Here is a 25858-nt window from a genome sequence, read left to right on the forward strand (position 1 = left end):
TTGGAACTTGCTTGCCAATTCTGAATTCATGCTATAAAAAGAGGACCCTTGTTTAGAGTAAAACTACTACTAAAATGATAAAAGTGTTTAACCACTTGCAAATCCCATGGAAAGAGGAGCCTTCTGGCTTCCAGTCCATGAGGTTGCAAAGAGTTGGACGTGACTGAAGCTACTGAACATGCCTGCAAGGCAAAAACCCAGGGGTAATCTTTGATTGTTCTCATTATCTTATGTGTAAATCATCAAATCTCTTCAGCTCTGCTTTCAAAAAGGTGTCTGATCACCTTGGAGTTCTCTGTCATTACTATTATAATTCAAGGCATTGGCATCTCTTATTTGTCTAAATTACTGCAAAATCCTCTGGAATAGTCTCCCTAAGAATTTTATTTTTAAAATGCCAATCAGGTCATATCACTGCCTTTCGGTTTTTTCCCACTAGTCTTTGTTTTAGCCTACAAGGAACTGCCTGGCCCTTGATTTTCTCTGCTACCTCATCTGTCCCCCGTATTCATTCTGTCAGAGTCACCCTGTTTCTCTAGCATGTCAAGCTAGTTCCTATTTCAGGATCTTTGCTCTTGATCTTCCCTCTGCTTGGAATGGTCTTTAACTTGCCGAGTTCCTGCTATTGCTAGGTATTACTAGAGTCCTAGGAACTAGAGCTTTCAACAAGAGAAAGATTTTGTCCTCAAGAAGCTTCACCATGTAGAAGAGAGACAGAAAATAAGCAAAAAAAAAAAAAAAAATGTAAAATAGTTTCAGTTCAGTTCAGTCACTCATTGTGTCCGACTCTTTGCGAACTCATGAATCACAGCACACCAGGCCTCCCTGTCCATCACCAACTCCCAGAGTTCACTCAAACTCATTTCCATCGAGTCGGTGATGCCATCCAGCCATCTCATTCTCTGTCGTCCCCTTCTCCTCCTGCCCCCAACCCCTCCCAGCATCAGAGTCTTTTCCAGTGAGTCAACTCGTCGCATGAGGTGGCCAAAGTATTGGAGTTTCAGCTTTAGCGACCACGTGGCCACATGGCTATTTGGAGGGAAGCATATTCCAGGTGGGGAGAACAGCAAATGCAAAGGCCTTGGGGTGTGAATATGCCAGATATTTTCAAAAAAGAGCTAGGAGACCAACATACTTGGAATAAAACATCAAGGCAGGGAGAGTAGTAGGAGAATCAGAGTTAGCAAAGTGGTGGAGTTCCAGTTCATGAAGAGTTTTTTGTAGGCCATTAAGAACTTTGACTTTTTAGCTGTATAACAAAGAAAGCCATCGGAAGGTTCTGAGCATTGAAGTGACATGATCTTACACTTTCAGAAGAGTATTCTTCCTACTGTGTTGAGAGTAGACAGTATAAGAAAGAAGGCGTTAATAGAAGCAAGAAAAGACTAGTTAGGAGTCTACTGTAATATTTGAGATGAGAGAGAGTGGTGTGAAGTCATAAATCCTGGATGTATTTCAAAGGAAGAGCTAGATATCATAGGGTCTGCTGATAGCTTGGGTGTCGGTATGAGAAAAGGGAAAGCTGAAGGCAATTCTAAGGATTTGTCCTAAGCAGTTGGTAAATCTAGTTACTATTGTTGTAATAAGTTTAATGGCATAAAATAGCCGTTTTATTTTGCTCACAGGTTCAGTGGGTTATGAATTCAAACATGGCCCAGGAGGAAGTCCTGGTCTCTGTTCCACAATATCTGGTGCCTCTATTTGGAAGACTCAAAACCTGGAGTTGACTCAATGATGGGAAGCTAGAGTTATTTTGAAGAGTCTTCATTAACATGTACAGCTTTTGGTTAGGGCCTCCGCTTTGTTGTAGCTGGAACACCTACCCATGACCTCTGCAGGTAATCTGCAATTCCAGCTTCCACAAAGCAAAGCAGCTAGGTTCTAAGAGTGAGTGACCCAGGAGAGCCAAACGGAGGTACATAAAACTTTTATAACCTAGTCTTAGAAATCACATAATGTTACATTCCCCATATTAGATAAGGCAGTCACAACCCAGATTAAAGGAAGAGAGGACAGACACATTACCACTCAATGGAAGCTATGTCAAGGCAAGAAGGGCACATGCAATGGATAATATTGTGGCAGCCATCTTTCTAATGCACAGTCTGTTTCAATGGTGAAGACTGTGAGAATAGCAAGTATGTGTGAGATCTCAAAATTAAGAATTAGTTTGGAAGCATTTTATTTGTGATATGTATTGGACAACAAAGCAGAAATATCAAGTAAAGCAGTTGAGTGTCTGAATTTGAAGAGGTTCTATGGGCTGCTGATATGTCTGGAAGTCATTCATCTACTTGAAAACCTGGATGAGACAAAGTAGGGATAAATAGGGAAAGGAAGGTCCCAGGACTGAGGCCCAAACCACTTCATAGTTCCAAGTCAGGAAGACGAGAAGGAACCAGCCAAGAAGATTGTGGGTTGCCAGTCCCGCTAACAGAGTGGTGTGCTCAAAACTAAGACAAGAAAAAATTAACTTTGGCAATATGCAAGTTAGTGATGACTCTAAAGAGCTATCTCTTTGAGTGGTGGAGATCAAAACCAGCTTTGGGTGGGTTCAAGAGGAAGCCAGAAGGGCTTCCTTGGTGACTCAGTGGTAAAGACGCCACCTGCCAGTGTAGGAGACATGGGTTCAACCCCTGATCCTGGAAGGTCCCACATGCTTCAGAGCAATGAAGCCCATGCGCCACAACTACTGAGCCTATGCTCTAGAGCTTGGGAACCAAAACTGTTGAGCCCATGTGCCACAGCTGCAGAAGAAGTGCCCTGGAGACATGGCTCTACAACAAGAGAAGTCACTGCAATGAAAAGTCCATGCACTGTAACTAGAAAGTAGCCCCAATTCTCCACAACTAGAGAAAACCCTGCACAGCAACGAAGATCCAGCACAGCCAAAAATAAATAAATAAAATTACTTTTTAAAAAAAGAACAAATGGGAGGATGTTTGTTTCCTGTCACCCCTCAGAATGTAAACTCTCTGAGGGCAAGGATTTTGCCTGTCTTGTTCGTTGACCTGTTCCTGGCACCTAGAACCTGGCATGTAGAAGATATTTTTAAAAAGTGTTTTGGGTGAATGACTCCTGAATGAATGCAAAAGTGACTACTTTTATGTGAGTTTGTTTTGGCTTAGGGCCTTTTAAAGTTATAAACATTAGCAGTTCAAATGTGATTTTGACATCACTTTCCAATTAGGACATCATTTTGAAACTTCTAGGGATGAAGCTTGAGTTAATGGGAAACAAATTTGGCAGATTTTATACTGTCTACACTATCCTTAGCAACTTGATGACTTTGGAAAATGGATCCTCATTTGATAGACACGCTAGAAGAGAAATTAGTATTACACTTGTTTTGTACCCTCCTACACCCTCCAGTTCTCATGTTGAACAGCAGTTCATTGGCTTAGGGGAGGGGACTGAATGTCTAGAGGAAAGCTGTAAGGAAGGTCCTGCAAGGTTCTTAAAAAAATACCTATCCATCCTCTAACTCCTCCTACCTGCTAGGAAAATGCTTGATAACATGTTGATAGTTCACTGGGGCAAGAGGGCATTGAAACATTTTGAAATGATGTTAGAGAAACACTTTGCTCAGACAATCTGTAAGTTCACAGCATCATTATCTAGGTAACTATGACAAATGAAAACATTCAGTCCACTCTCCTCTTATAAGTCACTTCTCATTGATTTGTCATGTCAGATAATATTGTATTTTCATACAATTTTCTTTTTTCCCCTTTAGAGTAAGAAAGTAATTTCACAACAAGAAATGAATACTATTGTCAGGGAATATCATCCTATATATATATATATACACTAAGTTTCTTTTCTTTGGCGAGCAGTCCAAATTCAACTATCGACTTACAAAGCTGAGTTATTTTTCATGATGTTTTTGGCTTTCAATATTATGGAGAAATGTCTGATTAAAAGGAAGTCTGCAAGTGAATTCCCAACATGCCCTTTGGCAGCTTTTTCATTTCACTTAGAGGTGGGAGCAGGTGGTGTCATTTAGAATTAAATGCATCATGTCTCAGTTGGCAGGAAAACAGTGTTCAGTGATGAAATATCCCTGCAATGAATCTCATTAATTGTTCACCAATTTGTGGTAACTTTATTTATATTTGCATACAGTAATATAAGTACAATGAGGTATCGTATATTCAGATTATACTTAGCATTAAGTTTAACTATAAGCTGTAAAAGACCTTTGGTATAACAGCACTAATGCGCTGGCAGGTGAGGGCCCATCCATCGTCTACAGCAGACTCCCTGCTCCTCCCCACCAAAACAGACTTGTTTCATTTCCTCCATTTTCCTGTGAAGTGATGGCAATTTCACAAAACTGTGGCCCAGCTTAAGCCCACTCTATTTTTAGCAACTTCACTCTGGAAAAAGGTAGAACAGATTCTATTTGAACTCTCATGTGTTTCCACAGGCGTGATATTCCTGCAAATCATAATGTTTTGCTAGCATGTAAATGTTTTTAAATGCCAAATTGTAGCTAAAAATTCACCTGATTTTTTTATTGAAAGATATACTTTTAGATTCAAGTAACCATGCATTATATTCAACACAGTTTATTAGAAAAATACTCTAAAACATTGTTGTTATTATTTAGGTGCTAAGTTAGGACTTTTGCCACCCCATGCACTGTAGCCCGCCAGGTTCCTCTGTCTGTGGGATATCCCAGTCAAGAATACTGGAGTGGGTTGCCATTTTGTTTACTAAAATAATTATTTTCTTTTTATGTGGCTATTTCCTTCATACAATATTTGAGCAAGCATGAGAACTTAACAGTGGTTAAAATGTACATATTAGTAGGAGATAATGTAAAAAAAGACAGTATTTCTTTTTTTGTTGTTGTTTCTGTTTTTATTATTACTTTTTTTATTGAAGTATAGTTGATTTACAATGCTGTACCAAACTCTGCTGTATAGCAAAATGACTCAGTTACACACATACACACACACATATATATATTTTTAATATTATTTTCTATTATCATTTATCACAGAATATTATATATAGTTCTCTTACTATACATTAAGACTTTGTTGTTTATCTATTATAAAGGTAATAGTTTGCATCTACCAACCTAAACTCCAGTCCACAACTGTCATCCTTCTACCTTGCTGACCGCAAGTCTGTTCTCTATGCCTATGAGCCTCTTTCTGAAAGTTTTGTAGATAGGTTCATTTGTGCCACATTTTAGATTACATATAAGTGATATTGGACTTCCCAGGTGGTGCCAGTGGTAGAGAACCCACCCAGCAATGCAAGAGACATAAGAGACACGGGTTCATTCTCTGGGTCGGGAAGATCCCCTAGAAGAGGCATGGCAACCCACTCCAGTATTCTTACGTGGAGAATCCCATGGACAGAGAGGCCTGGCTGGCTACAGTCCGTAGGATCACACAGAGTCAGACACAACCAAAGTGACTTAGCACATATGCATGCATAAGTGATATCATATGGTATTTATCTTTCTCTTTCTGACTTACTTCACTAAGTATGTTAATCTCTAGCTAAGTATGTTAAGTACTTCACTGCTGCTGCTGCTGCTGCTAACTCACTTCAGTCATGTCCAACTATATGAGATTCCATAGACGGAAGCCCACTAGGCGCCTCTGTCCCTGGGCTTCTCCAGGCAAGAATACTGGAGTGGGTTGCCATTTCCTTCTCCAATGCATGCATGCATGCTAAGTCGCTTCAGTTGTGTCTGACCCTGTGCAACCCCATGTACAGCAGCCCACCAGGCTCCTCTGTCCACGTGATTCTCCAGGCAGGAATACTGGGGTGGGTTGCCATTTCCTCCTCCGAAGTACTTCACTAAGTATGTTAATTGCATCTGTTGCTGCTAATCACATTATTTCACTCTTTTTTATGGCTGAGTGGTATTCCATTGTGTATATGTACCATTTCTCCTTTATCCATTCATCTGCCAATAGGCATTTAGATTATTTCCATGATTTGGCTATTATGAATAGTGCTGTTATTCACAGCGGCACACAACATAGAAATGTAGCAGTGCATGTATATTTTTGAATTATAGTTTTGTCTGAGTATATTCCTAAGACTGGAATTGCTGGATTGTATCGTAGCTTTATTTTTAGTTTCTTAAGAAGCCTCCATACCGTACTCCACAGTGGCTGTGCCAACTTATATTCCCATCAGCAGTGTAGGAGGGTTCCCTTTTCTACACACCCTCTGCAGCATTTGTTATTTTTTTTTTGGAGACTTTTTAATGATGGCTATCATTGGAAGGACTGATGCTAAAGCTGAAACTCCAATACTTTAGCTACCTCATGTGACGAGTTGACTCACTGGAAAAGACTCTGATGCTAGGAGGGACTGGGGGTGGGAGGAGACGGGGACGACAGAGAATGAGATGGCTGGATGGCATCACTGACTCGATGGACATGAGTTTGAGTGAACTCCAGGAGTTGGTGATGGACAGGGAGGCCTGGCGTGCTGTGATTCGTGGGGTCGCAAAGAGTCAGACACGACTGAGCCACTGAACTGAACTGAACTGAACTGATTTTGACTAGTGTGAGGTGGTACTTCATGTTAATTTTGATTTGCATTTTCCTAATATTTAGTGATGTTGAGCATCTTTTCATTTGCCTACTGGCCGTCTGTATGCCTTCTTTGGAGAATGTCTATTATAGTCTTCTGTCTAGTTTTCAGCTGGCTTGTTTATTTTTGTTGTTGCTGAGTTGTATGAGCTGTTTGTATATTTTGGAGATTAAGCCCCTGCGTGTCGCATCATTTTCTAATATTTTTTTTCCATTCCATTGGTTGTCTTTTAGTTTGTTTTTTTTTTAAGTGATTTCCTTTGCTGGGCAAAAGCTTGTACATTTGATAGTTCCCATCTCTTTATTTTTGCTTCTACCTCTATTACGTTGAGAGACTAACCTAAGGAAACATGGGTAAAGTCTATGTCAGAGAATGTTTTGCCTGTGCTTTCTCCTTGGGGTTTTATGGTGTCATGTCTTCCGTTTAAGTCTTTAAGCCATTTTGAGTTTATTTTTGGGCATGATGGTAATAAAATATACTGGCAATGAAATATATACAAGGAAATAAAGCATACTAATAAGTATTCTTCTCTGAGTTCATAGTTTTCATTTCTAAAAGGACTTATGTGCTGAGGTCTGGGCTGCCCTGTGGAAAATGTGAAAAAAAAACACTTATGATAGCCTCTGTCTTTCAAGGAATCTAAACTGTCTTTGAAAAACTAGATCCAAATGTATGAAAAAAGAACTATCAATGTACAGTTGATAAAATTATGCAGAACCAAACAGGTGTTATTACAGATCAAAATAAAGACATTTTGTTGCAGTGATTTCCATTGGTAAAAGTTTTTAGTTATAATAGGTACCCAGTGGTAGCCTATTGGACAGATAAGACATTGCTACAATGAAATAAAGCCTATATGGTTTATAGTTACATTATATTGATAAATATGCATTTCTGTCATTAGTCTTTTGCATTTCTGCCCAAGGATATTATCTTGAAAAGACTAATAAGGGATGGAAGACAGTGATTCTATCTATCTTTGCTTCGAAGTCACTTCTTTTCTTTTAAGTTAATTTTTATTGGTGTTATCAATTTATAATGTTTTAGTTTCTGCTGTACAACAAAGTGAATCAGTTGTACATATACATATATCCATTCATTTTTAGATTCTATTCCAATGTAGTTCATGACAAAAGTCTTGAGCAGAGTTCCCTGTGTTGTATACTAGATTCTTATCAGTTACCTATTTTATAAATAGTAGAAGTCATTTATTTTCTGAGTATTTGTTTAGTAATAAAATGGGAAGGTGAGTGGGAAATTTTATATATTAGAGCTCTTCCAGTTCCTTGACATTAGAACTGTGTTTGACTTCTTGCTCTGCTTTCCATACCTGTATGATTTTAGGAGAATCATTTCATATAAGTGACCTCAATTTCTTCAATTATTGAATTGGATCAGTGAGAGCTACCTTGAAAGTTCTTCTAAGAATGCATCAGGTCATATATATGCAACAATGTAAACTGCAAAGCAAGATGCAGTTATAAGAAAAAACATCAACCTCTAAGAATTCAAGTACTATAGTAAAATTTCAACTGGAAAGTTGTCTTCATAGTTTCCTTTTGATGAGTCCATGGGTAATTTTATAGAGCCAGTTACTTTCCTTCTGAATCTGGAATTAACTAATAATAGCCTACAGCCCAAACTTGGCCCACCACCTATACTGCAGTAGTTATATTGGAACACAGCCGTGCTTGTTTGTTAGCACGATGTCTGTGGCAGCTTTCATGCCATGACAACAGAGATGAATATGTGCAACTGAGACCATAAGGCCCTCCCAGGCTAAAATATTTGCCATCTGTCTCTTTATGAAAAAATTTCACTGACCTCTGACCTAAATCATCATATTTAGCTGGATTTCATTTATTGTAGAATGTTGGGAGGTCAATTTTCTGATATTCAAAGGAGAATTTGAATTCAGTTATTTGAGATTACATAGAACAAAGTATTTCTCAAACTAGGTCAATGACTATCTGGTTTGATACTTTTGCCTTGATCACCCTCCTGGGAGTTATATCGCACACTCTTTTTTTTTTCTTTTTTTACTTTGCTGTATTATTGTTGTTTTTTTGTTTTTTGCTTTTTTAATTTTTTTATTTATTTTATTGGAGGCAGATTACCTTACATTAATATATTGGTTGGTTTTGCCATACATTGACACGAATCCACCCCAGGTATACATGTGTTTCCTTTCTTGAACCCCCCTCCCACCTCCCTCTTCCCATATCCTCCCTCCAGGTCATCCCTGTGCACCAGCCCCAAGCATCCTGTATCATGCGTCGAACCAGGACTGGTGATTCATTTCACATATGATAATATACATGCTACAATGCCATTCTCCCCAATCATCCCACCTTCAACCTCTCCCACAGAGTCCCAAAGACTGTTCTATATACCTGTGTCTCTTTTGCGGTCTTGTATACAGGGTTAAGGTTACCATCTTTCTAAATTCCATATATATGCGTTAGTATACTGTATTGGTGTTTTTCTTTCTGGCTTACTTCACTCCGTCTAATAGGATCCAATTTCATCCACCTCATTAGAACTGATTCAAATTCTTTCTTTTTGATGGCTGAAAAATACTCCATTGTGTATATGTACCAAAGCTTTCTTATCCATTTGTCTGCAGATGGACATCTAGGTTGCGTCCATGGCCTGGCTATTATAAACAGTGCTGCAGTGAACATTGGAGTACATGTGTCTCTTTCAATTCTGGTTTCCTCGGTGTGTATGCCCAGGAGTGTGATTGCTGGATCATATGGCGGTTCTATTTCCAGTTTTTTGAGGAATCTCCACACTGTTTTCCATAGTGGCTGTACTAGTTTGCATTCCCACCAACAGTGCAAGAGGGTTCCCTTTTCTCCACACCCCTCCAGCATTTATTGCATGTAGACTTTTGGATAGCAGCCATTCTGACTGGTGTGAAATGGTATCTCATTGTGGTTTTGATTTGCATTTCTCTGATTATGAGGGATGTTGAGCATTTTTTCATGTGTTTGTTAGCCATCTTTATGTCTTCTTTGAAGAAATGTCTGTTTAGTTCTTTGGCCCATTTTTTGATTGGGTTATTTATTTTTCTGGAATTGAGCTGCAGGAGCTGCTTGTATTTTTTGGAGATTAATCCTTTATCAGTTGCTTCATTTGCTATTATTTTCTCCCATTCTGAAGGCTGTCTTTTCACCTTGCTTATAGTTTCCTTTGCTGTGCAGAAGCTTTTAATTTTAATTAGGTCCCATTTGTTTATTTTTGCTTTTATTTCCAATATTCTGGGAGGTGGGTCTTGGAGGATCCTGCTGTGATTTATGTCAGAGAGTGTTTTGCCTACATTCTCCTCTAGGAGTTTTATAGTTTCTGGTTTTACATTTAGCTCTCTAATCCATTTTGAGTTTATTTTGGTGTATGGTGTTAGGAAGTGTTCTAGTTTCAGTCTTTTACAAGTGGCTGACCAGTTTTCCCAGCACCACTTGTTAAAGAGACTGTCTTTTCTCCATTTTATATTCTTGCCTCCTTTGTCAAAGATAAGGTGTCCATAGGTGCGTGGATTTATCTCTGGGCTTTCTATTTTGTTCCATTGATCTATATTTCTGTCTTGATGCCAGTACCATACTGTCTTGATGACTGTGGCTTTGTAGTAGAGCCTGAAGGCCGGCAGGTTAATTCCTCCAGTTCCATTCTTCTTCTTCAAGATTGGCTATTTGAGGTTTTTTGTATTTCCATACAAATTGTGAGATTATTTGTTCTAGTTCTGTGAAAAATATTGTTGGTACCTTGATAGGGATTGCATTGAATGTATAAATTACTTTGGGTAGTATACTCATTTTTACAATATTTATTCTTCCAATCCACGAACACGGTATATTTCTCCATCTATTAGTGTCCTCTTTGATTACTTTCACTAGTGTTTTATAATTTTCTATGTACAAGTCTTTTGTTTCCTTATGTAGATATATTCCTAAGTATTTAATTCTTTTCATTGCAACAGTGAATGGAATCGTTTCCTTAATTTGTCTTTCTATTTTCTCATTATTAGTGTATAGAAATGCGAGGGATTTCTGTGTGTTGACTTTATATCCTGCAACTTTACTGTATTCATTGATTAGCTCTAGTAGTTTTCTGGTAGAGTCTTTAGGGTTTTCTGTGTAGAGGATCATGTCATCAACGAATAGTGAAAGTCTTACTTCTTCTTTTCCAATTTGTATTCCTTTTATGTCCAACCCACTCCAGTGTTCTTGCCTGGAGAATCCCAGGGATGGCGGAGCCTGGTCGCCTGCCATCTATGGGGTCGCACACAGTCGGACACTACTGAAGCGACTTAGCAGCAGCAGCAGCATGTCTTTTTCTGCTCTGATTGCTGTAGCCAAAACTTCCAGAACTATGTTGAATAGTAATAGTAAGAGTGGGCACCCTTGTTTTGTTCCTGACTTTAGGGGAAATGCTTTCAGTTTTTCACCATTGAGGATAATGTTTGCTGTGGGTTTGTCATATATAGCTTTTATTATGTTGAGATATGTCCCTTCTATTCCCACTTTCTGGAGGGTTTTTATCATAAATGGATGCTGTATTTTGTCAAAGGCTTTCTCTGCATCTATTGAGATAATCATATGATTTTTATTTTTCAGTTTGTTAATGTGGTGTATTACGTTGATTGATTTGTGGATATTGAAGAATCCTTGCATTCCTGGGATAAAGCCCACTTGGTCATGATGTATGAACTTCTTAATGTGTTGTTGGATTCTGATTGCTAGAATTTTGTTAAGGATTTTTGCATCTATGTTCATCAGTGATATTGGCCTATAGTTTTCTTTTTTTTGTGGGATCTTTACCAGGTTTTGGGATTAGGGTGATGGTGGCCTCATAGAATGAGTTTGGAAGTTTCCCTTCCTCAGCAATTTTCTGGAAGAGTTTGAGTAGAATAGGTGTTAGCTCTTCTCTAAATTTTTGGTAGAATTCAGCTGTGAAGCTGTCTGGACCTGGGCTTTTGTTTGCTGGAAGATTTCTGATTATAGCTTCTATTTCCGTGCTTGTGATGGGTCTGTTCAGGTTTTCTATTTCTTCCTGGTTCAGTTTTGGCAAGGTGTACTTTTCTAGGAATTTGTCCATTTCTTCCAAGTTATTCATTTTATTGCCATATAATTGCTGATAGTATTCTCTAATAATCCTTTGTATTTCTGTATTGTCAGTTGTGATCTCTCCATTTTCATTTCTAATTTTATTGATTTGGTTCTTCTCCCTTTGTTTCTTGATGAGTCTGGCTAGTGGTTTGTCAATTGTATTTACCTTCTCAAAGAACCAGCTTTGGCTTTGTTGATTTTTGCTATGGTCTCTTTTGTTTCTTTTGCATCTATCTCTGCCCTAATTTTTACGATTTCTTTCCTTCTACTAACCCTGGGGTTCTTCATTTCTTCCTTTTCTAGTTTCTTTAGATGTAGAGTTAGGTTATTTAGTTGACTTTTTTCTTGTTTCTTGAGGTGTTCCTGTATTGCTATGATATTCCCCCTTAGCACTGCTTTTACAGTATCCCAGAGGTTTTGGGTTGTCGTGTTTTCATTTTCATTCATTTCTATGCATATTTTGATTTCTCTTTTGATTTCTTCTATGATGTGTTCCTTATTCAGCAGCGTGTTGTTCAGCCTCCATATGTTGGCATTTTTAATAGTTTTTCGTCTATAATTGAGATCTAATCTTACTGCACTGTAAAAGATGCTTGGAATGATTTCAATTTTTTTAAATTTACCAAGGCTAGATTTATGGCCCAGGATGTGATCTATTCTGGAAGAGGTTCCATGTGCGCTTGAGAAAAAGGTGAAATTCATTGTTTTGGGGTGAAATGTCCTATAGAGATCTATTAGGTCTAACTGGTCTATTGTATCATTTAAAGTTTGTGTTTCCTTGTTAATTTTCTGTTTAGTTGATCTATCCATAGGTGTGAGTGGGGTATTAAAGTCTCCCACTATTATTGTGTTATAATTAATTTCCCCTTTCATGTTCAGTTCAGTCACTCAGTCGTGTCCGACTCTCCGCAACTCCCCTTTCATACTTGCTAGTAATTGTCTTACATATTGCGCTGCTCCTATTTGGGTGCATAAATATTTATAATTGTTATATCTTCTTCTTGGATTGATCCTTTGATCATTATGTAGTTTCTTTCTTTGTCTCTTTTCACAGCCTTTGTTTTAAAATCTATTTTATCTGATATGAGTATTGCTACTCCTGCTTTCTTTTGGTCTCTATTTGCGTGGAATATCTTTTTCCAGCCTTTCACTTTCAGTCTGTATGTGTCCCTCGTTTTGAGGTGTTTCTCTTGTAGACAACATATATGGGGGTCTTGTTTTTGTATCCATTTAGCCAGCATTTGTCTCTTGGTTAGGGCATTCAACCCATGTACGTTTAAGGTGATTATTGATAAGTATGATCCCGTTGCCATTTTCTTTATTGTTTTGGGTTCAAGTTTATATACCCTTTCTGTGTTTCCTGTCTAGAGAAGATCCTTTAGTACTTGTTGGAGAGCTGGTTTGGTGATGTTGAATTCTCTCAGCTTTTGCTTGTCTGTAAAGCTTTTGATTTCTCCTTCATATTTGAAGGAGATCCTTGCTGGGTACAGTAATCTGGGCTGTAGGTTACTTTCTTTCATCACTTTAAGTATGTCTTGCCATTCTCTCCTGGCCTGAAGAGTTTCTGTTGAAAGATCAGCTGTTATCCTTATGGGGATCCCCTTGTGTGTTATTTGTTGTTTTTCCCTTGCTGGTTTTAATATTTGTTCTTTGTGTTTGATCTTTGTTAATTTGATTAATATGTGCCTTGGAGTATTTCACCTTGGGTTATCCTGTTAGGGACTCTCTGTGTTTCTTGGACTTGGGTAGTTATTTCCTTCCCCATTTTAGGGAAGTTTTCAACTATTATCTTCTCAAGTATTCTCTCATGGTCTTTCTTTTTGTCTTCTTCTTCTGGGACTCCTATGATTCGAATGTTGGGGCATTTAATATTGTCCCATATGTCTCTAATATTGTCCTCATTTCTTTTAATTCTTTTTCTTTTTCCATCTCTGTTTCATTTATTTCTACAATTCTATCTTCTAGCTCGCTTATCCTGTCTTCTGCGTCCATTATTCTACTGTTTGTTTCCTCGAGAGTGTTTCTGATCTCATCTATTGCATTGTTCATTGTATATTGAATCTTTTTTATTTCCTCTGATTCCTTATTAAACATTTCTTGCATCTTCTCAATCCTTTTCTCCAGTTTATTTATCTGTAACTCCATTTTGCTTTCCAGATTTTGAATCACTTTCACAATTAAAATTTGAAATTCTTTATCAGGTAGGTTCCCTATATCTTCTTCCTTTGTTTGTGTTGGTGGACATTTATCCTGTTCCTTTACTTGCTGGGTATTTCTCTGCCTCTTTATCTTGCCTGTATTGCTGTGTTCATGGTGGCCTTTACGTCTTCTGGCAGTTTGTGGAGTTCTCTTTATTATGTATTTACCTCGTTGTGTGTGGGGTTGGATGGGTGACTTGTCAAGGTTCCCTGGTTAGGGAAGCTTGTGTCGATGTTCTGGTGGGTGGAGCTAGATTTCTTCTCTCTGGAGTGCAATGAAGTGTCTAGTAATGAGTTTGAGATGTCAATGGGTTTGGAGTGGCTTTGGGCAGCCTGTATATTGAACTCAGTGCTATTCTCCTGTGTTGCTGGATAGTTTGCATAGTATGTCTTTCACTGAAACTTGTTGACCCTTGGGTGGTGCCTGGTTTCAGTATATGTATGGAGGCATTTGATGAGTACCTATTAATGTTCTCTGGAACAGGAGATCTCTGGTGTTCTTAGGATTTGGACTTAAGCCTCTGCCTCTGTTTTTCAGTCTTATTCTTGCAGTAGGCTCAAGGCTTCTCCCTCTGTTACTTCCAAGGCAGTTCCTTCTGTTGAAAAAGCTCTTCTGTTTTCTGGTCTCCTCAGTGTCTAATTCCTGTCCTGACACCAGGATGCGGTGGTGGACACTTTTTTTTTTCCCGGCTCACCTGTTCAGTCCTGCTGTGGGGAGGGAGGAACGCAGCTAACAAATATCCCTGGCGTCTGTGGGGAGTGCTCACAGTGTCTTGGCTACACTGGGAATGCTCCCGCTCGAGGCGTGTGTGCTTTCCCTGTTTATGCTGCTTAGGCTCTAGGTTGCTCTGCTGGGAGCTGTCCGCGGCCGGCTCTGGGTTGCATGCACTTCCGAGGTCTGAGAGGCTCAGGTTCAGGTCCTCGGGTACTCCACAAAGGCTCAGACTTGGCTGGGCCTGCGTTTTGTGCCTTCCCCGGTCTGAGCAGCTCAGGTGACCAGGCGTTTGGTGAGTGTGGTCGCTGCGACTTATCGCCTTCCCGATCCCTGCCGCTCAGTTTTCTGGGAGTACAACCGGCGCACTTTCTCAGGCAGATATTGACCGGCCGGAACCCAAGAAGTCTTGGTTAGCATGGAAGCCTGCCTGCAGCTTGGTATGGGAAGCCTCTCTGGGGCTGCGGCTGCCCCTTCCAGCACTGGCTGCCCTCCCTGTCTGTGTCGGCGGGGGCTGGGGGCTGGGCCGCCCACTGCAGGCTCGCTCTGCTCAGTGCTTTGTTCTGTGAGCGGGGCTGGCGGAGTCTTGGGTTGGGGCTTTTCGCAGGCTTTTCATAGCCTTTTCGCCGGCTTTTCAAAGCCTTTTCACCTTTTAGCTGCAGTGTCTGCTTTGCTATTTTAAGTTTGCGCCCTCAGTTTGCCCTGGGGCGTTCAAGACCGGTTCTCCCTCTAAGCGGCACTGACCACGCCTCCCTGCCCAGCCCCTGCCTGCTAGTGGGGGGTGCGGGCATCTGCGCCACTTCTCCGCTGTGAGTTTCCTCTGGGCACTTAGTCTGTGAGTTTTAATTATTTACGTCTTTTGTCTCCCAGTTATGCGGCCCTCTGAGGTTCCACTGGCCAGTGTTTCCAGGTGTTTGGAAACTTCTCTCTCTTTTTTTTTTTTTAAGCCTCCCCTCCCATGACGGAGCTCCGTCCCTCCCTATTTTGCCTCTCTTTTTATCTTTTATACTATTTCCTACCTCCTTTCGAAGACTATGGGCTGCTTTTCTGAGTGCCTGATGTCCTCTGCTGGTATTCAGAAGTTGTTTTGTGGAATTTACTCAGTGTTCAAAAGTTCTTTTGCTGATTTTGCGGGGGAGAAAGTGGTCGCCCCGTCCTATTCCTCCGCCATCTTCCGGTGCTCTCCACACACTCTTAAAATAGCAAAAGTTGCATCTTGGGAGATTGACAAATCAAGAAGGAAATAAGGAAGGCTTACACCTCATTGGCTTTCCTTAGGGGAGACTCACTTTAGTAGAGAAAGGAGCTGATTAAGACTCCTCAGCTGGGTTTGTAGAGTAAAACTGGGTATGAGGGTCATGTTACCTCTTGTTAAAGTCTCTTTTTGCATTGAGTGTCATCATTACCTCTTCAGACTACAATAAAATGGGATTTATATATATATATATATTTGGCAGTAAACTACCAGACTTAATAATGATATACATTGAAAAAGAACATAGAAGGAGGTTACTCTTGAGTAAATTTTACTCAGGCAAAAAAGATTATCTATTAAAGTGTTGGAGAATTATATGCTTTCCACTTTGAAATGTTTACAAACTTTCTGAAGAATCAAGAAGCATTCTTTCAGAGATATTTTCAGTTCCTATAGATAGTATTTTTCTTTAATATCTTTATTAAAAATATAGTTTCTGTTGCCATGCTAAAAGTGAATTTTTATGTCTGTGAATAGATTTTTTACAATATCAAAATATGAGAAATTACCTTGACAGTGAAAAGTAAAAGTCACTTAATCATGTCCGACTCTTTGTGACCCCATGGACTATACAGTCCATAAAATTCTCTAGGTCAGAATACTGGAGTAGGTAGCTTTTCCCTTCTCCAAGGGATCATCCCAACCCAGAGATCGAACCCAGGTCTCCCACATTGCAAGCGGATTCTTTACCAGCTGAGCCACAAGGGAAGCCCAAAATTACCTTAACATGTATGTGTATATTAACATACATGTACACATATATTCATGCACACATTTCTTTACATATATATTTACCTGTATTCTTGAGTAAAGAAATGTGTATATGTATATATGTGTATATGTATGTTAATATACACATACATACATCAAAATATATAATTAGTTTACACTAATCAGCCTAGGCTGATTACATCAGAATCTTTGAAAGTGGGGCCTAGGCATCAGGATTTTTATTAAAGTTTTCTGAGTGATTGGAATCACTCAGTGATTTGCAGCCAAGTATGAGGACCAGTGTGTGGATTAGGGACCTTGTTGAGGGGTTAGAACAATGAAAAACCTTAAAAAGAGTTTTAAACTGGAATAGGGCATGATTGTATTTACATTTTTCATTTAATTTTTTTTCCGTTGGAGTATAGCCAGTCAACAGTGTTGTGATAGTTGCAGGTGGACAGTAAAGGGATTCAGTCATACATATACACGTATTTACTGTCCCCCAAACTCCCCTCCTATCCAGGCTGCCAAATAACATTGAGCAAGAATTATACAGTCGGTTCTATGCTATACAGTAGGTCCTTATTGGTTATCCATCTTAAATATAGCAGTGTGTAACCCCTCAGATTAATTACATCAGAATCTCTGAGGGTGGGGCCTTGGCATCAGGATTTTTATTAGTTTTCTGAGTGATTCACAACTCTGTGGATTGGGGACCTTGTTGAGGTGTTTTGCTTTTATATAATGATAAACTTTTAAGAGTTTTAAACAGGAATATGGCATGCCTGTATTTACATTTTTATAAGGACACTCTGGTGAAATCACAGAGAACAGAAGTGAGGGAAATAAAGTAGATATAAACGCTGGCCAATCTTTAGGAGCATTTGGAAGTAGCCCAGCTCAGAGATGATGACTTCGTGGTATATAGAGATGGAATCAAGAGTTATTTAGTAGATGAAGAGTCCTGATTACGGATTGAATGTGCAGTAGGAGGGTAGAGATGCTGCTCACTGTGAACAGAGGATGATGCTTCAGAAAAAAGATGTGAAAGTTACAGGGTTTTTCTATACTTTTTTTTTCCTTTTTTTAGTTTTAATTGAAAACATTAAAAACAGCTTGAATACTCCTAATAATTTATAAAATTGTGATAGTTAAATTATGCTATCATTTGAGTTCAGTCACTGAATTGTGTCTGACTCTTTGCAACCCCATGGACTGTAGCACACCAGGCTTCCCAGTTCATCAACTTCCGGAGCTTACTCAAACTCATGTCCATTACTTCGGTGATGCTATCCAATTATCTCATACTCTGTTGTCCCCTGTTCCTCCTGCCTTCAGTCTTTCCCAGGATCAGGGTCTTTTCCAGTGAATCAGTTCTTCTCAACAAGTGGCCAAAGTATTGGAGCTTCAGCTTCAACATCAGTCCTTCCAATGAATATTCAGGATTGATTTCCTTTAGGATGGACTGGTTGGATCTCCCTGAAGTCCAGCGGATTCTCAAGAGTCTTCTCCAACACCACAGTTCAAAAGCATCAATTCTTGCACTCAGCTTTCTATACACTCCAACTCTCACATCCATACATGACTATAGCAAAAACCATAGCTTTGACTAGACGGACCTTTGTTGGCAGAGTAATGTCTCTGCTTTTTAATATGCTGTCTAGGTTGGTCATAGCTTTTCTTCCAAGGAGCAAGCATCTTTTAATTTAATGGCTCAGTCACCATCTGCAGTGGTTTTGGAGCCCCCCAAATAAAGTCTCTCTGTTTCCATTGTTTCCCCATCTATTTGCCATAAAGTGATGGGACCAGATGCCATGATCTTCGTTTTCTGAATGTTGAGTTTTAAGCCAATTTTTTCATTCTTTTTTCACTTACATCAAGAGGCTCTTTAGTTATTCTTACTTTCTGCCATAAGGGTGGTGTCATCTGCATATCTGAGGCTATTGATATTTCTCCTGGCAATCTTGATTCCAGCTTGTGCGTCATCGAACCCAGCATTTCTCACAATGGACTCTGTATATAAGTTAAATAAGCAGGGTGATGTACTCCTTTCCTGATTTGGAACCAGTCTATTGTTCCATCTCTTGTTATAACTGTTGCCTTCTACCTGCATACAGATTTCTCAGGAGGCAGATAAGGTGATCTGGTATTCTCATCTCTTTCAGAATTTTCCACAGTTTGTTGTGATCCACACAGTCAAAGGCTTTGGCATACTCAGTAAAACAGAAGGAGATGTTTTTCTGGAACGCTTGCTTTTTTAATGATCCAAAGGATGTTGACAGTTTGATCTCTGGTTCAGCTGCCTGTATCTAAATTTAGCTTGAACATCTGGAGTTTCACAGTTCACGTACTGTTGAAACCTGGCTTGGAGAATTTTGAGCATTACTTTGCTAGAGTGTGAAATGAGTGCAATTGGGCAGTAGTTTGAGCATTCTTTGTCATTACCTTTCTTTGGGATTTGAATGAAAAATGACTTTTTCCAGTCCTGTGGCCACTGCTGAGTTTTCCAAATTTGCTGGCATATTGATTGCAACACTATCACAGCATCATCTTTTAGGATTTGAAATAGCTCAACTGGAATTCCATCACTTCCACTAGCTTTGTTGTTAGTGATGCTTCCTAAGGCCCACTTGATTTCACATTCCAGGATATCTGGCTCTAGGTGAGTGATCACACTATCATGGTTATTTGGGTTCCTTCACTTTCACACATTGGAGAAGGAAATGGCAACCCACTCCAGTGTTCTTGCCTGGAGAATCCCAGGGACAGGGGAGCCTGGTAGGCTTCCGCCTATGGGGTCACACAGAGTCGGACACGACTGAAGTGACTTAGCAGCAGCAGCAGCAGCAAGGCCCACTTCAGGGATTGGGGGTGGGAGGAGACGGGGACGACAGAGAATGAGATGGCTGGATGGCATCACCGACTCGATGGACATGAGTTTGAGGGAGGCCTGGCGTGCTGTGATTCATGGGGTCGCAAAGAGTCGGACACGACTGAGCCACTGAACTGAACTGAACTGAAGGCCCACTTGACTTTGCATTCCAGGATGTCTTTCTCTAGGTGAGTGATCACACTATCATGGTTATCTGGGTCATGAAGATCTTTTTGGTATAGTTCTTCTGTGTATTCTTGCCACCTCTTCTTAAATCTTCTGCCTCTGTTAGGTCCATACCATTTCTGTCCTTTATTATGGCCATCTTTGCAAGAAATGTTCCCTTAGTATCTCTGATTTTCTTGAAGAGATCTCTAGTCTTTCCCATTCTATCTTTTTCCTCTGTTTCTTTGCATTGATCACTGAAGAAGGTTTTCTTATCTCTCCTTGCTATTCTTTGGAAATCTGCATTCAAATGGGTATATCTTTCCTTTTCTCCTTTGTCTTTTGTGTCTTTTGTCAGCTATTTATAAGGCCTCCTCAGACAAACATTTTGTCTTTTTGCATTTCTTTTTCTTAGAGATGTGCTTGATCACTGCCTCCTGTACCATGTCTCGAATCTCCGTCCATAGTTCTTCAGGCACTCAGTCTGTCTGATCTAGTCCTTTGAATCTATTTCTCACTTCCACTGTATAGTCATAAGGGATTTGATTTAGGTCATACCTGAATGGTCTAGTGGTTTTTCCTGCTTTCTTCAATTTAAGTCTGAATTTGGCAATAAGAAGTTCATGATCTGAGCCACAGTCAGCTCCTGGTCTTGTTTTTGCTGACCATATAGAGCTTCTCCATCTTTGGCTGCAAAGAATATAATCAATCTGATTTTAGTATTGACCTTCTGGTGATACCCATGTGTAGAGTCTTCTCTTGTATTGTTGGAAGAGGGTGTTTGCTATGACCAGTGCGTTCTCTTGGCAAAACTCTGTTAGCCTTTGCCCTGCTTTGCTTTGTTCTCCAAGGCCAAATTTGCCTGATTACTACAAGTATCTCTTGACTTCCTTCTTTTGCATTCCAGTCCCATGTAATGAAAAGGGCATCTTTTTTTGTTAGTTCTAGAAAGTCTTATAGGTCTTCATAGAACTATTCGACTTCATCTTCTTCAGCATTACTGGTCAGGACATAAACTTGGATTAGTGTGATATTGAATGGTTTGCCTTGGAAACAAACAGAGATCATTCTGTCATTTTTGAGACTGCATCCAAGTACTGCATTTCAGATTCTTTTGTTGACTATGATGTCTACTCCATTTCTTCTTAGGGATTCTTGCCCACAATAGTAGGTATAAAGGTCATCTGAGTTAAATTTGCCCATTCCAGTCCATTTTGGTTCACTGATTCTTAAAATGTCAACATTCACTCTTCCCATCTCCTGTTTGACCGCTTCCAATTTAATTTGATTCATGGACCTAACATTCCAGGTTTCTATGCAATATTACTCTTTGCAGCACCAGACTTTTAGTTCCATCACCAGTCACTTCCACAACTGGGTGTTGTTTTGCTTTGGCTCCATCTCTTCATTCTTTCTGGAATTATTTCTCCACTGTTCTCCAGTAGCATATTGGGCACCTACCGACCTGGGGAGTTCATCTTTCAGTGTCCTATCTTTTTGCCTTTTCATACTGTTCATGGGGTTCTTAAGGGAAGAATATTGCCGTTCCCTTCTTCAGTGGACCACATTTTTTCAGAACTCTCCACCATGACCTGTCCTTCTTGGGTGGCCCTACAGGGAGTGGTTCATAGTTTTGTTGAGTTAGACAAGGCTGTGGTCCGTGTGATCAGATTGGTTAGTTTTCTGTGATTGTGTTTTTCAGTCTGTCTGCCCTCTGATGGATTAGGATAAAATGCTTATGGAAGCTTCCTGATGGGAGAGACTGACTGAGGGGGAAACTGGGTCTTGTTCTGATGGGCGGGGCCATGCTCAGTAAATCTTTAATCCAATTTTCTGTTGATGGGCAGGGCTGTGTTCCCTCCCTGTTGTTTGACCTGAGGCCAAACTATGGTGGAGGTAATGAAGATCATGGCCACCTCCTTCAAAAGCTCCCATGCAGACACTGCTGCACTCAGCGTCCCTGACCCTGCAGCAGGTCACTGCGAACCCATGCCTCCGCTGGAGACTCCTGGACACTAACTCACAGGCAAGTCAGGGTCAGTCTCTTGTGGGGTCACTGCTCCTTTCTCCTGGGTCCTGGTGCACACAAGGTTTTGTTTGTGCCCTCCAAGCGTCTGTTTCCCCAGTCCTGTGTAAGTTCTGGGGGCTCTATGGTGGGTTTAATGGATACCTCCTACCAGAGGGCGTATGCCATACCCAGGTGTACTGCACCCAGAGCCCCTGCCCCTGCAGCAGCCCACTGCTGACCCATACCTCCACAGAAGAGATTCTGTTACTGTTCTGGCTCAGTCACTTCAGGGTGTCTAGGTCCTTTTGCATACAAGGTTTGTTTGAGCCCTTCAAGCATCTCTGGCCAGTATGGGCTTTGATTCTAATCATGGTTTTGCCCCTCTTACTGTCTTGCTGGGGCTTGTCCTTTGCCCTTGGATGGGGGGTATCTTTTTTTGGTGGGATCCAACATTCTCCTATGGATGGTTGTTCAGCAGCAAGTTATGATTTTGGAGTGCTCCCAGGAGAAGATGAGCAAATGTCCTTCTACGCCACCATCTTGGACTAAATGCTATCTTTTAGGAGTCGTTTGTTAATTTTGTAGACCTGAAAGGAGCTTTGCATACTTGTTTTCTGTTCTCCATTCAAAGGAAGATTATGAAGAGAGGGTCTTAAAAGGCAAACATGAAAGTTTCTGCATAGCATGAGTTTTAAGTCTGTGTATCCAGATACTTAAAAATGTACAAGACATTTCCATTGCTGAAGGAACTTATAGGTTTTGCTATAAAGTGTTTATTCACTAACTGTAACAGTGAATGAGTTTAAGAATTGTATCACTGAAGAGGACTATTATGTTTTACTTTTGTTACCTGAAAGTAAGTCATCCAGGGGAAAGGCAAGTTGGAGAGTTAATTCTTCAATTGTTGGACTCATGAGTCATTAAGGTCCTTGTAAAGAGAACACGATGGACAGGGAGGCCTGGCGTGCTGTGATTCATGGGGTCGCAAAGAGTTGGACACGACTGAGCGACTGAACTGAACTGAACTGAAAGAGAACATTTATTTGTTCCACAGTTAGACCATGTTATGGTGTTCCCTGTTTTGTCTATTCCAGACAGCTGAGTTTAAGCTACTTAGATCCAAGATAGAGAACAAGGAAACATGTTACCGTATACTCCTATGAAATTCTCTGTCCCTATGCCAACCCCAATGTCTTCCAATACTTCCTCCCCTAGTCCATATCCTCCCAGAAAAAATCACGATTATCCTTTATTTATTCCTCTTCTATGGCCTTCTCTTGTGGCTCAGCTGGTAAAGAATCCTCTTGCAATGCACGAGTCTTAGGTTTGATCCCTTGGTTGGGAAGATTCCCTGAAGAAGGGAAAGGCTACCCACTCCAGTATTCTGGCCTGGAGAATTCCATGGACTGTATAGTCCATGGGGTCACAAAGAGCTGGACATGACTGAGAAACTTTCAGCTCACATTCCTCTTCTATGACTTGAACCTATGCATTGAAATTTTTCTAATCTTTACTAGGGCTTCTGTGTTGTCCTTTCTGAAGTTTTATTTTCAGATTCTTTTCTGTGCTTTCTATACCTATGTGTGGCTTTATTCTCTTTGTCCAAGGAGGCAATGACTCTCCATACTCCTGCAAGTACCACCTGGCTGTATTCTCTATCCAAGGAATATGACAATTCTGTACATCACTCAAGATTTAATGCAAGTCTAAGCTAAGAATTTCTGGAGGACCTGGTGCTCGAAAACAAATTAGGTAAATATATCTAGCTGAGTACCCAGCATATATTAAGTACCTATTGTTAGCTTAAGTGTTAAGCTTATATCAATGTAAATAGAACTTCCTCATATATTTTTTTAAATTGAAAGACATTATGTGTTAAAATAAACACACCTTAAGGGGAATAATGGGTCAAATTGCCTTCCGTTCCGTTCCGTCGCTCAGTCATGTCTGACTCTTTGTGACCCCGTGGACTGTAGCCTACCAGGCTTCTCCGTCCATGGGATTCTCTAGGCAAGAATACTGGAGTGGGTTACCATTTCCTTCTCCAGGGCATCTTCCCAACCCAGTGATCGAACCCGGGTCTCCCACATTGGAGGCAGATGCTTTAACCTCTGAGCCACCAGGGAAGTCTTCAGTTCAGTTCAGTCACTCAGTCGTGTCCGACTCTCCGCGACCCCATGAATCACAGCACACCAGGCCTCCCTGTCCATCACAAACTCCCGGAGTTCACTCAAACTCATGTCCACAGAGTCGGTGATGCCATCCAGCCATCTCATTCGCTGTCGTCCCCTTCTCCTCCCACCCCCAACCTTTCCCAGCATCAGAGTCTTTTCCAGTGAGTCAACTCGTCGCATGAGGTGGCCAAAGTATTGCAGTTTCAGCTTTAGCATCAGTCCTTCCAATGAACGCCCAGGATTGATCTCCTTTAGAATGGACTGGTTGCATCTCCTTGCAGTCTAAGGGACTCTCAAGAGTCTTCTCCAGCACCACACTTCAAAAGCATCAATTCTTTGGCGATCAGCTTTCTTCACAGTCCAAATCTCACATCCATACATGACCACGGGAAAAACCATAGCCTTGACTAGACAGACCTTGGTTGGCAAAGTAATGTCTCTGCTTTTTAATATACTATCAAGTTTCGTCATAACTTTCCTTCCAAGGAGTAAGCATCTTTTAATTTCATGGCTGCAATCAGCATCTGCAGTGATTAAGTCTTAAAGACTATCAAAACAGCATTTTAAAAAGAGTTTGGAAAGAACCTGTATGGTTCCAGTGCTAATCTCTTCCCCTTTCCCATTGAAGTTGCATCAATATATTTAAGCAAATAACTTGTCAGGAAAGGAAGCTGTAAATTGGAAATGCTAAGGTAAAGTCTCCCAAAACTGTTAGAATCACGTGGCAGGATAGACTCTCATACCCTGTTTGTAGATTTTCCCACTATTGTTAGTTCTAATTGAAAGTATTCATGTATGTTGTCTGTCTTTGAAAATATAATCTTCCTGAGGATTGGAGTTTGTACCCTACCTACCTTAGGCTTAAAATATGTTTTCAGATATAAATTATAAGTCTAGTGAGTATCTCAGAATCTTTTTTTTTTTTTTTCTTTTGCATATGTTTGGATTTAAAGGCTGGAAGTGGCCAAGAAATAAGGCCGGAGTGGTGATGCTTATAGGATACACCCAACCCTATAAGTTATCTTCAGGTCTCATCTCTTCCACCTACAACTAGGTTAGCAAGAAACTGGGATAACAAGCTAATCTTTTCCTACTTCATATTCAAAGAAGGTATCTTTAAACTAATTGCATAAGGAGATCATTCTCCTTTGTTGGAAAAAAGAATTTGATTTTGATTGCCTATTAGATTTTCAAAGAAGTTTAAGGGTTTATAGCAGATCACCTTAGGTATATAATTATAATGAAACTTTATATGTACTTTTTGTTATTAAAATAAGTACAATTAGATAGGCTGACTTGCTTTATAATTATCTCTTTAAAGTTTTATTTCAGGCACAGGCTATTGTTAATATTTTATATGGGTCTGTTTTATTTTGGATGAAGATTTTTGACAATTCATAGTATGTTGTCAGATAAGTTCCATTTATATCTTGCCTAAATTATATCTGAATGTGGGAAATGAATATTTTAGTTCATATTGGGAACATATCTTGTGCATAGGTTTCTTGAAATAAATTATAAAACGTCTTTATTTTAGAAAGAAAAATAATATATTGAACTGATATTTGATATTATTGATGACTAATAACACCATAATGGCAAACTAAAATTTGGTAATTTATTTTTGCCATTCTGAAACTGGAGATTAATGGGAAAACAATGCATTTAATTCATTTAAAAATTATTTGAGAAATGTACTTTTTAAATTTTATATTTGCAATATGTGGAATAAAACATAGGCGGCACTAGGCTGAGAAATTTTACTTAGTGAATCTCAGTGAAAATCTGTAGTGAATATAGATGTTCTACATTATTAGAAAAAAGAGTGAATTTCTTCAACTGCTCATTAGTAATTGGATGGTTTTTGTAGCACACGATCACATACATTACTGAGGAAAATTTACAGCTTTTTTGTTTGCCCTGTATTAATATTAAACCTAGTATATATAACTAAAAACCTCTTTAGTGTTCCATGAGTTCTTATAAAATCATGATCAATATTATCCTTACACTTTGCAAAGTTAACAAATGGTAAATAAATATAAACTCTAACTTTGAACGTTTTAGTCTCCTAATGAAAATCCT

At 39.7% G+C, this 25858-nt stretch overlaps 1 protein-coding gene across 3 annotated transcripts in view; it reads left to right on the top strand.

Annotated features, from left to right (window-relative positions):
- The window catches only part of IMMP2L (inner mitochondrial membrane peptidase subunit 2), a 1017589-nt gene that overhangs the window by 877068 nt on the left and 114663 nt on the right, over nucleotides 1-25858 (top strand). Inside the window, exon 7 of one of the 3 annotated variants that reach the window (XM_055420860.1) lies at nucleotides 23207-23351. The exons of the other annotated variants lie outside the window; for them this stretch is intronic. Coding sequence (XP_055276835.1) covers nucleotides 23207-23314 — 108 coding nt within the window. The 3' untranslated portion in view covers nucleotides 23315-23351. The remainder of the gene's footprint in view (nucleotides 1-23206; nucleotides 23352-25858) is intronic. 3 annotated transcript variants of the gene reach the window in all.

This window comes from Moschus berezovskii, chromosome 3 (assembly GCF_049115385.1).
Source record: "Moschus berezovskii isolate FMDL1 chromosome 3, NW_MosBer_1.0, whole genome shotgun sequence".
Classification (NCBI taxonomy): Eukaryota; Metazoa; Chordata; class Mammalia; order Artiodactyla; family Moschidae; genus Moschus; species Moschus berezovskii.